Source organism: Talpa europaea, assembly GCF_964194135.1.
Source record: "Talpa europaea genome assembly, chromosome: 8".
Lineage (NCBI taxonomy): Eukaryota > Metazoa > Chordata > Mammalia > Eulipotyphla > Talpidae > Talpa > Talpa europaea.
Window position 1 is genome coordinate 87892926 of NC_140075.1, and position 12352 is coordinate 87905277.

The 12352-nt window shown below is 35.1% G+C and overlaps 1 protein-coding gene across 4 annotated transcripts in view; it reads left to right on the forward strand.

Annotated features, from left to right (window-relative positions):
* KIAA0586 overlaps window positions 1-12352 on the forward strand; it is a gene marked incomplete at its 3' end in the record, with an annotated part of 90203 nt that overhangs the window by 16878 nt on the left and 60973 nt on the right. For all 4 annotated transcript variants that reach the window (XM_084241100.1, XM_084241101.1, XM_084241102.1 and 1 more), the window contains 5 exons: window positions 201-308; window positions 1716-1799; window positions 3380-3573; window positions 4990-5108; window positions 6461-6660. In XM_084241100.1, coding sequence (XP_084097226.1) covers window positions 201-308; window positions 1716-1799; window positions 3380-3573; window positions 4990-5108; window positions 6461-6660 — 705 coding nt within the window. The remainder of the gene's footprint in view (window positions 1-200; window positions 309-1715; window positions 1800-3379; window positions 3574-4989; window positions 5109-6460; window positions 6661-12352) is intronic.

Consider the following 12352-nt stretch of genomic DNA (forward strand, 5'->3'; position numbering starts at 1 on the left):
AATAGGGAAAATGAAATTATCTTAAGATAATGAGCTTTGTGTCTTTCCTCTTTATTTCCCAAATTTTGTAAAATATGCCTTCATAATTACAAAAATGTGTTGACCATCGACTTCAAAGTTAAATCTATATATTTAATATATAGATTGACAAATATTTGACTCAAAATGATGAACAGAAGGCTGGGCTGTGTTTGTTTCAGATATTACCCAACGTAGATATTGACAGCATTTCGAATGGTAGTGCTATTGCCAGTCCTTCCCTGTCTAGTCCCAAAGAAGCATCTCCTCCTCTGAAAACCTGGATACAGGTATTGTTCAGAATTTTATCATTTGGTTTTGAGTAAATCTGACTGTAGACTTTAACAGTTACTACATGAAAAGACTTCCATCATAATCTATTGTGATAATTTAGGTTTTAAGTAAAAGATATTCAATATGAATCTGGATTTGTTTATCAACTTGAAAAACAAGATGTGTTTAAGCTTGTCATTTATAAACATTCTGAAAGTGATAATCCTTATGGTGTCTTTTGGTAACTTTGGTAATTTTCATATGTGAAGACTTTCTCTTTGGAGAAGAATCTTGATTTAAATGAGAATTACAGTTTTTTTGAACGTGAATTTTATTTTTTTAAAGATTTTTTTTTTTTTTATTCATACAAGAACCGGGGTATAGGCCAGAGGTATGGGGTATAAGAGGATTCACCAGAGACAGTGGAGAGGAGAACTGGTGGATCTACTGAAATATACTGCTGAGGGGAGCAGTGAGCAACAGGAGCGATCTGCTGTGCCATGTGGGTTAGCTCCCTCGCTGGGGTTGAACTCATGCCACAGTGGCTGATGATAGCTTGATAGCGCTGACTTTAACTGCTTGTGCCACCAGGGAGGTCCTTGAATGTGAATTTTATAAGGATGATTAGAGTTCATGATTTTGGGTATTACTTTATCATACTATTGACATGTTGCAAAAATATGAATTTCCTCTTAGTATTTATTTGCTACTGAATAATGATGTTATGACTTTACTACAAAATAAGATAGAACTGTAAATTTTCCCACATTTCATCTATTGTAAGCAAATTTGGCCATCAAGATAGATTTTAAGAAGAGGCAGAACACTAACAATTTTTCACAATCAGAATTAGTAAAGTAATACTAATATATAATGGTCTTTGTGCCTAGTTTAATTTTTTCATCAATACTTTTTTTCACCAGAAGTCTGTTAAAACATGATTACAAATAATATTTTTTGGAGGTTATTATTCTATTCTCAAGAAGTGGTTTTGTGGATTTTGGTGACTAGCTTATAATTGTGAGGTCTATTTGCTGAATTTGTAAATTAGCTACTTTATATATCTTTCTAAAATAATTCACTATCTGTATTTTTATGACTTTCAGTATATCTATAGTTATATATCTACAAATATAAACAGTTTTTTAATATTAACTGAGGGAAATTATAATTATGTCAACTTAATTGACTTGGGTCAATTGTTAATTATTGATGGTGTCTTTTACAGAAAAAGTGTTATTTAATTTTTTTTAGCTCTCAAAATGATGATCCAATGCTTGAGGACTAGAATAGATTTGTCTTATTTATTAATTCTGAACAGGATAGTAAATTTATAAGATATGGCTGTATAATTACAAGTTTATGCTATAGGTAGAAATATGTGCATTAAGCACAATAAAAACTTTCTGAAAATGCTTTCCTAGACCCCAGAATTTATGAAATTAGAAGAAGAAGAGGAGGTGAAGTTTCCAGGAACAAACTTTGATGAAGTAATTGATGTTATACAAGTAAGAAACCTTAAAAACTATGAGAAAATATTTTTTACCGGTATTTTTCCATGTGATTATCTTTTAGGATTAGTTTTTTTAAGAATAGTTTCACAGCAATTCACATGCCTCACTCACCTCTTCCCTCCCCCACCTCTCTGGTAACAATATTTTCCACAGAATTTAAGAATTAGTCTTCTTGTTTGCTAGTTTGTTGTCTTTGGTTATCTATATTCTGCAAACAAGTGAAACCATCTGATAATTCTTTCACTTTCTGACTTAGCATAATTATCTCAGGATCCATCCGTTTTGTCTGTAAATGTGCTATTTCATCTTTTTAAATACCCGAGAAGTAGGCCATTGAGTAATATTCCATAATTTCTTTATCCAGTCTTCTGTTGGTGGGCATTTAGGCTGGTACTGTGACTTTGACTGTAAAAAATAATGCTGCTGTGAAAGAGTATGAAAGCGTATACGTAATCTTTTCATTAGCGTTTTCATATCCTTTGGGTAAATAGCGTGCTATGATATTGTTGTTTTACGTGGCATTTCCATTTTATTTGTTTTGAGGAAACACTGTACCATTTTCCATAGAGTGCACCATGGGATTTATTTTTCAATGGGAGAATAGTATTGAGTTACAATATTTAAAGTGTCTTAACTTTTTTTTGAGATACATATTGAATTATTTGCAGGTAAAAATGATACATGTTATCTGATTTATTTCAAAATGATGTGAAAAGGGGAAACTGGTTAGAGTTAGTATAGATGACAGAGTTTGGCCATGGCTTGATAATGTTTAAGTGCAAATGGAATTCATGTTATTTTCATGTAACAGATTTAGTGCATGAGGACTGTTTTGTTTACTTCTAAACATGTATGATATTTTTTCATAATAAAGTGCTTAAAAGTTCTAGAAATAACTCTTAGTCATGATATTAGGGTAAAAATAATTTGCAAGATGACTTAACTGTGTATTTAAATGTAAATTATAGGTTCTGCAAGATGAAAGAGATACTAGGAAGCACCAGTTTTATTATAATGAGTTAGTAAACTTCTGGAGGAAAATATGAATTTTTTTTAAGATTTATTTATTTATTTATGCATACAAGAACTGGGGCACAGGCCAGAGGCATGGTGGGGTGAGAGGATTCACCAGAGACAGAATGGGGAACAGAACAGGCAGACTAACTGAAGTACACTGCTGAGGGGAGCAGCGGGCGAGTCAGGAGAGGTCTGCTGCTCCATGTGGGTTGTTCCCTGGCTGGCCGCGGATGGAACTTGTGCTGCAGTGGTTGTGGATAGCTTTGTAGTTTGTGTCTTAACCCCTTGTGCCACCAGGGAGGCTCAGGAAAATACGAATTTTATGTAGTAATTTTCTAATTTGTTTTTTGGCTTTTTAAAATGATACTGAGTTTTGAAAAGACAAAATAATTGTTCAGTGGATTTGTATGACAAATGTGTTTATTGTAAATGATGTGATACTACCTAGAAATGCTGCTGATTAATTAAGATGTGTTGATTCACTTTGCCTATACTTCTAATTCAATAAATGTTGAACACATACATGAATATATTAATTTTGTTTTTATTATTACCAGGAAGAGGAAAATCGTGATGAAATTCCAGAATACTCTGAACCAATTCTGGAGTTTAATAGAGGTGTGAAAGCTGTTTCTACAAAATATAATGGTCCCCCATTTCCACCAGTTGCTTCTGTTCTTCAGCCCACTTCTGATGTTCTGGATAAAGTGATTCAGAGGAAAGAGACATTGGAAAATAATTTAATTCAGTGGTGAGTTACAGTAGTGTTAGTGTAAACAATTGTAATAAATGGAAAGTAGTAGTATTTTCGTAGAAAATCTTCCTTATCTCCTTTTGTTCATTAACTTTTCTATTTGCAATGGTCACTGGAAACTATTGATGCAATACTAAGGGTTTAACATATTGTTGGAGGCATTGTTTCTGTCCTTAAATACTTATATTTAGGCTATCTAATATGACAAGAGACTTACTAAGTAACAGAAGCCTCAGAAATACTACTTGTTCATTGATCCATTGATTCACTGCTAGAAATTTATCCTAAGGAAATAGTTATGGTTCTGCTAGTAGAACCTAGAATACTTAGCACAAAAAGCACTTAAAAATAAGGCTCTATTGGGCCTCCCTGGTGGCGCAGCGGTTGAGCGTTGGGTTGCGAAGCTACCTGCAGCCTCTGCAGCACCGGTTCGATCCCCAGTTGCTCCCCGGCCACCGGAGGAGGGTCCCACATGGCGCGCAGACCTCTCCTGCCGCCCGCTGCTCCCCTCAGCAATGTGCTTTGGTCCTTCTGCCTGCTCTGCTCCCTGCTCTGGCTCTGGTGAATTCTCTCACCCTCCCGCGCTTCTGACTGTACCCAGTGCTTATATAAATAAATAAAAATAAATCTTTAAAAAAAAATAAATAAGGCTCTATCCTTTTTGCTCCTTATATAACTTATAAACTCTTAGTCCTTTTTTTGCCTGAGAGAAATCTTAAGGAAGTTATGGAATAAACAGCTAAATATTAGTAAAGTTGTCAAGAATTGGGTAGAAGAATATTTAATGATGTTGAAAGATGTTAATAATATGCTAGTACATAAATGAAGTAGGATATTAATATAACCAGTTTATAAAACATCACTCATAGGTGCATAGGGGAAAAAATTGAAAACATTTCCCAAATTAACTGTGTCTACCCCTGAATCTAAAATAATGAGTGAGCCTTAATAATTTTTATAATTTTTTATACATTTTCTAGTTATTCTACAATGAACATCTGTCACTTGCATAATAAATTTAAGCAGTCTGTTAGCTGCTTTAAAGAAATGTACAGAAAGAGTTTCCTTGTGTTTCCTCTCCTCTTCCCCTTCCCAAAAAAGACCTTGGAAATAAATTTTCTCTTTGAGAGGAAAGCTACCTGTAGTACAGTCTATATTTATTTCCTTGGACTGGACTTTTTTTGGGCTAGCTCTGATTTTGCGTAGTTTTATGTGTGTGCTCTCAGATAGGGAATCCAACATTTTAGGTGCATCATATGCTGGATATCATTGACCTAAGCCTTGTTTTACATTACTCCTAAATTCAAAATACTTCATTAGACTAATCTAAAAGATTTTAGTTTGATTTAATGAACTCTCTAATACCTTATACATGTCAATCAAATTCAGAAATTTTTAACTTTGATCCTCCAGGGTAGAACAAGAAATAATGTCGAGAATTATCTCTGGGCTCTTTCCAATCCAACAACAGGCCATAGCTAATGTCAGTGTTTCAGTCAGTGAGACAAGTGAACCATTGACTTCTGACATTGGTAAGTGAATTGAAATCTTCTAACCTTTTTGTTACTTAAAAACAAAACCTTTAGGTCTTTGTGAATATATGTATTCTGTAGATAAAGTAGTCCTCAGCTGACAAAAGATAAACCCTTATTTCTAATATCACTTCCCAGTTTTCTGTAGTGGAAGTTAATTCTTCCTCACTCCCTTATTTCATACTGAAGCATTCAGACATATACCATTCTCCATCCTCTCCCTACTCCAAATTTCTCTATTTCCCATAGCACTTTGTTTATATCATTATTGTAGTAGCTCTCAGATTGTATGAGAGCTACTGATGATAAATTAATTCAGATTATTTAATCTAGATCCTGTTCTTTTCTCTTTAAAAGCATGTGTATTTTCTTTGTTTTACCTGTGTCTGGGTAGGACTTTTGTATTTTATCAGAGAGATGTTCTGATTTTTTGGCCATGCTAAATAGGTGAACATAGAAACTAAAAAGATGTATCAGCATATCCTGTCAATTATAAATTTGAGATTGTGGTAGTCTTCATGATGGTAACTCGAGGGTAAATTACTTGTCCTTCAGCAGGTGAGCCCAAGATACCTATACTCAATTTTTAGGGAATTCTGGATATTGCTGCCATAGTTGTACCACTTAACGAATCTTCTTTGGAGAGCTCACATCTGTCAAAGTTCCTGTAGACCACTGTCCACATATTTCCCATATAGAGCTTAGAAATGTTGCCACTTTAATCTAGTAAAATCTATAAAAAAGTTTTCTTGGTTTTTATATACATTCATATAAATGAAAAGTTCAGCCCATTTAGTAAATTAATATTCCTATAGCTTTTAATAACAAGTACCTGAACTAATATAATAAATGGTGGATTAGCCTATAATGTTAGTAACTGATGTGTCTAAAAAAAGAAGAAAGGAAGGTTTGCCTTCATAGCTCTTTATGAAGAGCTGCCTTTTCTCTAAAACCCTCCACATTGTGTCCTTGTGTTTCATTTATATCTATCACAGAGTTTTTTGTTGCCTTATTCTTGGATATGTAGATTCTTTTTAGATGAGAGCATTTAATGTAGATGAAAAACCTTTTTATCACTGAATTCTCTTGTGATAGGGATGAGGCCATATAAGCAAATTTTCATCTGGGGGGCCTTTTCCTCCAATTGTTTGGTTTGTTCAGTGAAGCTGTTCATTATGTAAGTTACCATTTTTTTTCATTTTCATAATTAGTCGATAAGTTTGCATTTTCACTTTTAATTCCTCCTCCCAAGCCCTCACACACATATATTTGCATCTCGAAAATTATAGTATTAAGATTTGGTGACATGTATGTTGAACACACACTTATTCTGAAATTCTTTCATTTTTTAGTGGAAGGAACAAGCTGTGGTGCCCTCCAGCTTTTTGTTGATGCTGGGATTCCTGTAAATTCAGACATGATCACCCATTTTGTAAATGAAGCTCTGGCTGAGACTATTGCTGTCATGCTGGGTGATGGAGAAGCACAGAAACAAGGTCCTGTTACTACAAGTGTTTCTAGGGATGTTTCAGCAATTCAAGCACATGTGTCGGTAGGCATGACTTTCCTTTCATAACTTGGCATACTGGGGAATTTTTGATACATCTATTAAAGTATATTAAAATGGAAAGATTTTATAAGATCATAATTTGTAGTGGAATTGATTTCTTGTTGCTATAATTAAAGTAACATTTTATTTTTAAAACTTTTAAATTTATAAAAAAATTGAAAGTATGATAAAATGAACATCTCTATACCCTTTACCTGTAATTACCAGATAATAACATTTTGATACGTTTATATTTTTGTTTTTTGTGTGTAGATATATATAATATATAAACCTTTAAAAGTAATACAAAAGCTGGATAGCATGATACTTTACCTCTAATCAGCATTATCTCTTTAAGAACAGGATACTTTTTTACATAACCAACATGCATTATCATACCCCTAAAATTAACACTGGAATGCTAAAATTATGTAATGTAGAGTCCATATTTGAATTTCTCCAGTTCTTCTAAAAATTCTTTTTTTTTTTTGGTGGGACCCTCTCTGGTGGCTGGGGATTGAACTGGCGCTGCAGAGGCTGCGGGCAGCCTCACAACCCAGCGCTCAACCGCTGCGCCACCAGGGGAGGCCCCTCTTCTAAAAATTCTTAATGGCTATTTTTCTTTTAGTTCATCATCTAGCCCATGACCACACATTGCTTTTGGTTATTATGTAAAATAATATATGTATTTTATTTTTATTGTTACTTTTAATAATTATTTCAATGAAGTGCACTGTTTTACATTCTTGTTAATTTTTTGGGAGTATGGGATTTCTCCTCTCATGGTAGCTCTCCCACCACCAAAAAAAGCACCCATAGTCTTCCACCATTAAACTGATATTTTTAATCTCTAAAAGATAATGTTTCAGGCAGTTTTTTTTTCACTTTTGTTACTGTTTGTCTAATCACCCTGACTATGTTAGAGTTTCTAATCTATTACAGCAACATATTATATTGATAACTGATATATATTCTATATTGTCAGTTGTTTAATACTTATTTTTTTTTAAAGTTAATTCCTTTTTATTTATTTATTTTTTTTATAATAAATTTTATTGTTATATTCCCCATACAATTGCAGCCCCCCCATTCTGACCCCAATCCCTCCCCTCCCGCCCCCGCCCCCCTAAAAGTGTCTCTGGTTCATAGTTTTTTGTTGATTTTGATTTTCACTTTCTTATAGTTATTCATTTTCCTGGTCCCTTATTTAAGTTTTCTAGATTCCTGCTATGAGTGAGACCATCCGGTATTTTTCTTTTTCTTTTTGGCTTATTTCACTGAGCATGATCCCTTCCAGTGCCATCCATGTTGCTGCAAATTGCATGTGTTTATCTTTTTTGAATGCTGAGTAATATTCCATGGTGTATATGTACCACATCTTCTTGATCCAGTCATCTATTTTTGGGCATTTGGGCTGTTTCCAAAGCTTAGCTATTGTAAACAGTGCTGCTATAAACATAGGGGTGCAGGTGTTCTTTGGAATTGATGTTTCTGTGTCCTTTGGGTAAATACCTAGGAGTGGAATTGCTGGATCATATGGAAGCTCTATGTTTAGTAGGTCCAGAAATCTCCACACAGCTTTCCACACTGGTTGGACCAGTTTGCACTCCCACCAACAGTGCAGAAGAGTTCCTTTTTCTCCACACCCTCGCCAGCATTTGTTGTTGCTAGTTTTTTTAATATGTGCCATTCTCACTGGTGTAAGATGGTATCTCAGGCCTCCCTGGTGGCGCAGCGGTTGAGCGCTGGGTTGCGAAGCTGCCCGCGACCTCTGTGGCGCCAGTTTGATCCCTGGCTGCTCCCAGGCCACCGGAGGAGGGTCCCACATGGCGCGCAGACCTCTCCTGCCGCCCGCTGCTCCCCTCAGCAGTGTCCTTCGGTCCTTCTGCCTGCTCAGCTCCCCGCTCTGGCTCTGGTGAATTCTCTCACCCTCCTGCGCTTCTGACTGTACCCAGTGCATGTATAAACAAAACAAATGAACAAGTAAATAAATAAATAAATAAAACATGCCTCTAAAAAAAAAAAAAAATTTAAAAAAAAAAAAAAAGATGGTATCTCATGGTAGTTTTGATTTGCATTTCCCTGATGGCAAGTGATGTTGAACATTTTTTCATATGCCTGTTGGCCATTTGCATTTCCTCTTCAGAGAAGTCTCTTTTTAGCTCTTCTGCCCATTTTTTGACTGGATTCTTTTCTTTATTGTTGTTGAGTCTCATCAGCTCTTTGCAGATTTTTGTGATCAGTCCTTTATCATTAGTGTTGGGTGCAAAAATGTTCTCCCAGTTGGTGGGGTTTCTCTTTGTTTTTGTTATTGTCTCTTTTGCTGTGCAGAAGCTCTTTAATTTGATGTAGTCCCAGCTGTTTATCTTTGCCTTCACTATCACTGCTTTGGGTGATGTGTTTGTAAAGATGTCTTTGATGTGCAAATCACATAGTGTTTCGCCTATATTTCCTTCTATATATTTTATGGTTTCAGGTCTTATGTCTAGTTCTTTAATCCATTTTGAGTTGATTTTTGTGTATGGTGTGAGGTAGTGGTCAAGCTTCATTCTTTTGCATGTAGCGACCCAGTTTTCCCAGCACCATTTATTGAACAAACTTTCTTTGCTCCAATGCATAGTCTTTGCTCCTTTGTCAAAGATTAGTTGACCATAAATCTGTGGGTTTATTTCTGGATTTTCTATTCGATTCCATTGGTCTGTATGTCTGTTCTTGTTCCAATACCATGCAGTTTTGATGATTATGGCTTTGTAGTATAGTTTGAAGTCTGGGAGTGTAATGCCTCCATTCCCTTCTTTTTTTTTCAGGAGAGCTTTGGCTATTCGGGGTTTTTTGTGATTCCATATGAATTTCATCAATAATTGTTCTATTTCTTTGAAGAATGACATTGAAATTTTGATTGGAATAGCATTGAATCTGTATATTGCTTTTGGAAGGATGGCCATTTTAATAATGTTTATTCTTCCAATCCACGAGCAGGGGATGTCTCTCCATTTCTTTGTGTCTTCTTCTATTTCTTTTAACAGTGTTTTATAGTTTTCTTTGTATAGGTCCTTTACCTCTTTTGTTAGATTTATTCCCAAATATTTGATTTTTTTTGTTTCAATAACAAAAGGGATGGTTTTTTTGATTTCTTCTTCTTCAGATTTATTGTTTGTGTATAGGAAGGCTACTGACTTTTGCGTGTTGATTTTGTATCCTGCCACTTTACTGAACTGATTGATGAGTTGAATTAGCTTTTCTGTGGAGTTTTTGGGGTTCTCTATGTATAATATCATATCATCTGCAAATAGTGATAGTTTGACTTCTTCTTTTCCTATTTGGATTCCTTGGATGTCTTTCTCTTGTCTTATTGCCCTGGCTAGGACTTCCAGTATTATATTGAAAAGCAGTGGTGAGAGTGGACATCCTTGTCTTGTTCCAGATCTTAATGGAATTGCTTTCAGCTTTTCACCATTGAGAATGATACTGGCTGTTGGCTTGTCATAGATGGCCTTTATGATGTTGAGGTATGTTCCTTGTATCCCAAGAATTTCAAGGGCTTTTATCATGAATGGGTGTTGCACTTTGTCGAAAGCTTTCTCAGCATCTATTGATATTATCATATGGTTTTTATATTTCTTTTTGTTGATGTGTTGGATAACATTGATTGATTTTCGGATGTTAAACCATCCTTGTGCCCCTGGAATGAATCCTACTTGGTCGTGGTGGATTATCTTATGGATACATTGTTGGATTCTGATGGCTAAAATTTTATTGAGGATTTTTGCATCAGTGTTCATTAGGGAGATTGGCCTGTAGTTTTCCTTTTTTGTGTTGTCCTTGTTCGGTTTTGGTATTAGTGTAATGTTGGCTTCATAGAACGTGTTTGGTATTGTCCCTTCCTTCTCAATTTTTTGGAAGAGTTTGTGAAGGATAGGCACTAATTCGTCTCTGAATGTTTGGTAGAATTCATTTGTAAATCCATCAGGTCCTGGGCTTTTGTTTTTGGGGAGGTTTTTGATTACCATTTCAATTTCGCTAATTGTAATTGGTCTGTTTAGGTGTTCTATTTCTTCTTTATCTAGCTTTGGGTGATTGTAGCGTTGTAGGAATTTGTCCATCTCCTCTAGATTGTTAAACTTGTTTCCATATAACTGTTCATAGTAGTTACTGATTATTCTTTTGATTTCTGCTGTGTCCGTTGTGATTTCTCCTCTTTCATTGATGATCCTGTTTATTTGTGCTTTCTCCCTTTTTTCCTTTGTGAGCCTGGCTAGGGGTTTGTCTATTTTATTGATTTTTTCAAAGAACCAGCTCTTGGTTTCATTGATCTTTTGGATTGTTTTTTTAGTTTCAATTTCATTTATTTCTGCTTTGGTTTTTATTATTTCTTTTCTTCTACTGGTTTTGGGGTTTTTTTGTTGTTCTTTTTCTAGATCTTTGAGCTTCGAGATTAGGTTGTTTCTTTGAGTTCTTTCTTGTTTCTTGATGTGAGCTTCTATTGCTATATATTTTCCTCTTATTACTGCTTTTGCTGCATCCCATACATTTAGGATATTGGTGTCCTCCTTGTCGTTCAGTTCAAAAAATTTTTTAATTTCTTCTTTGATCTCCTCATTAGTCCAGTGGTCTTCCAGTAGTGTGGTTTTTAATCTCCATGAGGTAGGAAAGTTCCTTGCCTTCTTTTTATGGTTTATTTCTAGTTTGATGCCTTCATGGTCAGAAAAGATGGTTGATATGATTTCAATCTTGGTGTATCTGTTGATGTTTGTCTTGTGCCCCAGTATGTGATCGATCCTGGAGAATGATCCGTGTGCGCTTGAGAAAAATGTGTACTCCGTTTTTTTGGGGTTTAGTGTTCTATAGATGTCTGTTAAGCCCAATTGCTCTAGGTCCTTATTTAGAGCTTTGGTTTCTTTACTTATTTTTTGTCTTGTTGATCTATCCATTGTTGATAGTGGTGTGTTGAAGTCTCCCACTACGTACGTGTTTTCTCTGATGTCTGTTTTCAGAGAGGACAACAGTTGTCTGATATATTTTGGTGCTCCTTCGTTTGGTGAGTATATGTTAATGAGTGTTATTTCTTCTTGAAGTATTGTCCCCTTGATCATAATGTAGTGACCATTGGGGTCTCTTTTTATCTTTTTGAGTTTGAAATCTGTTTTATCTGATATAAGTATAGCTGTTCCTGCTTTCTTTTATGGTCCATTTGCTTGTAGGATTGTTTTCCATCCTTTAACTTTGAGCCTATTTTTATCTTTTGTAGCTAAATGTGTTTCCTGGAGACAGCAAAAGGTTGGGTTTTGTTTCTTAATCCAGGCTGCAACTCTGTGTCTTTTTATTGAAGAGTTTAGTCCATTTACATTTAGAGTTAATATTGATATGTTAACATCTGTATTTGCCATTGAGTTTGTCTTTCCTTTGATTTTATTTATTTATTCTTTTAATAACTTTTTTTTTTTCTGGCCTTCTTTCATTGTTATTCGTTGCTTTGAGGTTCTGGCTTTAGGACTCCTTGTAGTATTTTTTGGAGTGGGGGTTTAGTTGCAATGAAATTCCGGAGTTTCTGTTTGTCTGGGAAGGTCCATATTCTTTCTTCAAAGAGGAAGGAGAGCTTTGCGGGATAGAGTATTCTTGGTTGGCATCTGTTTTCTTGGAGTCTGTTGACTATGTCCCTCCACTCTCTCCTTGCCCGTAGTGTTTCTTCGGAGAA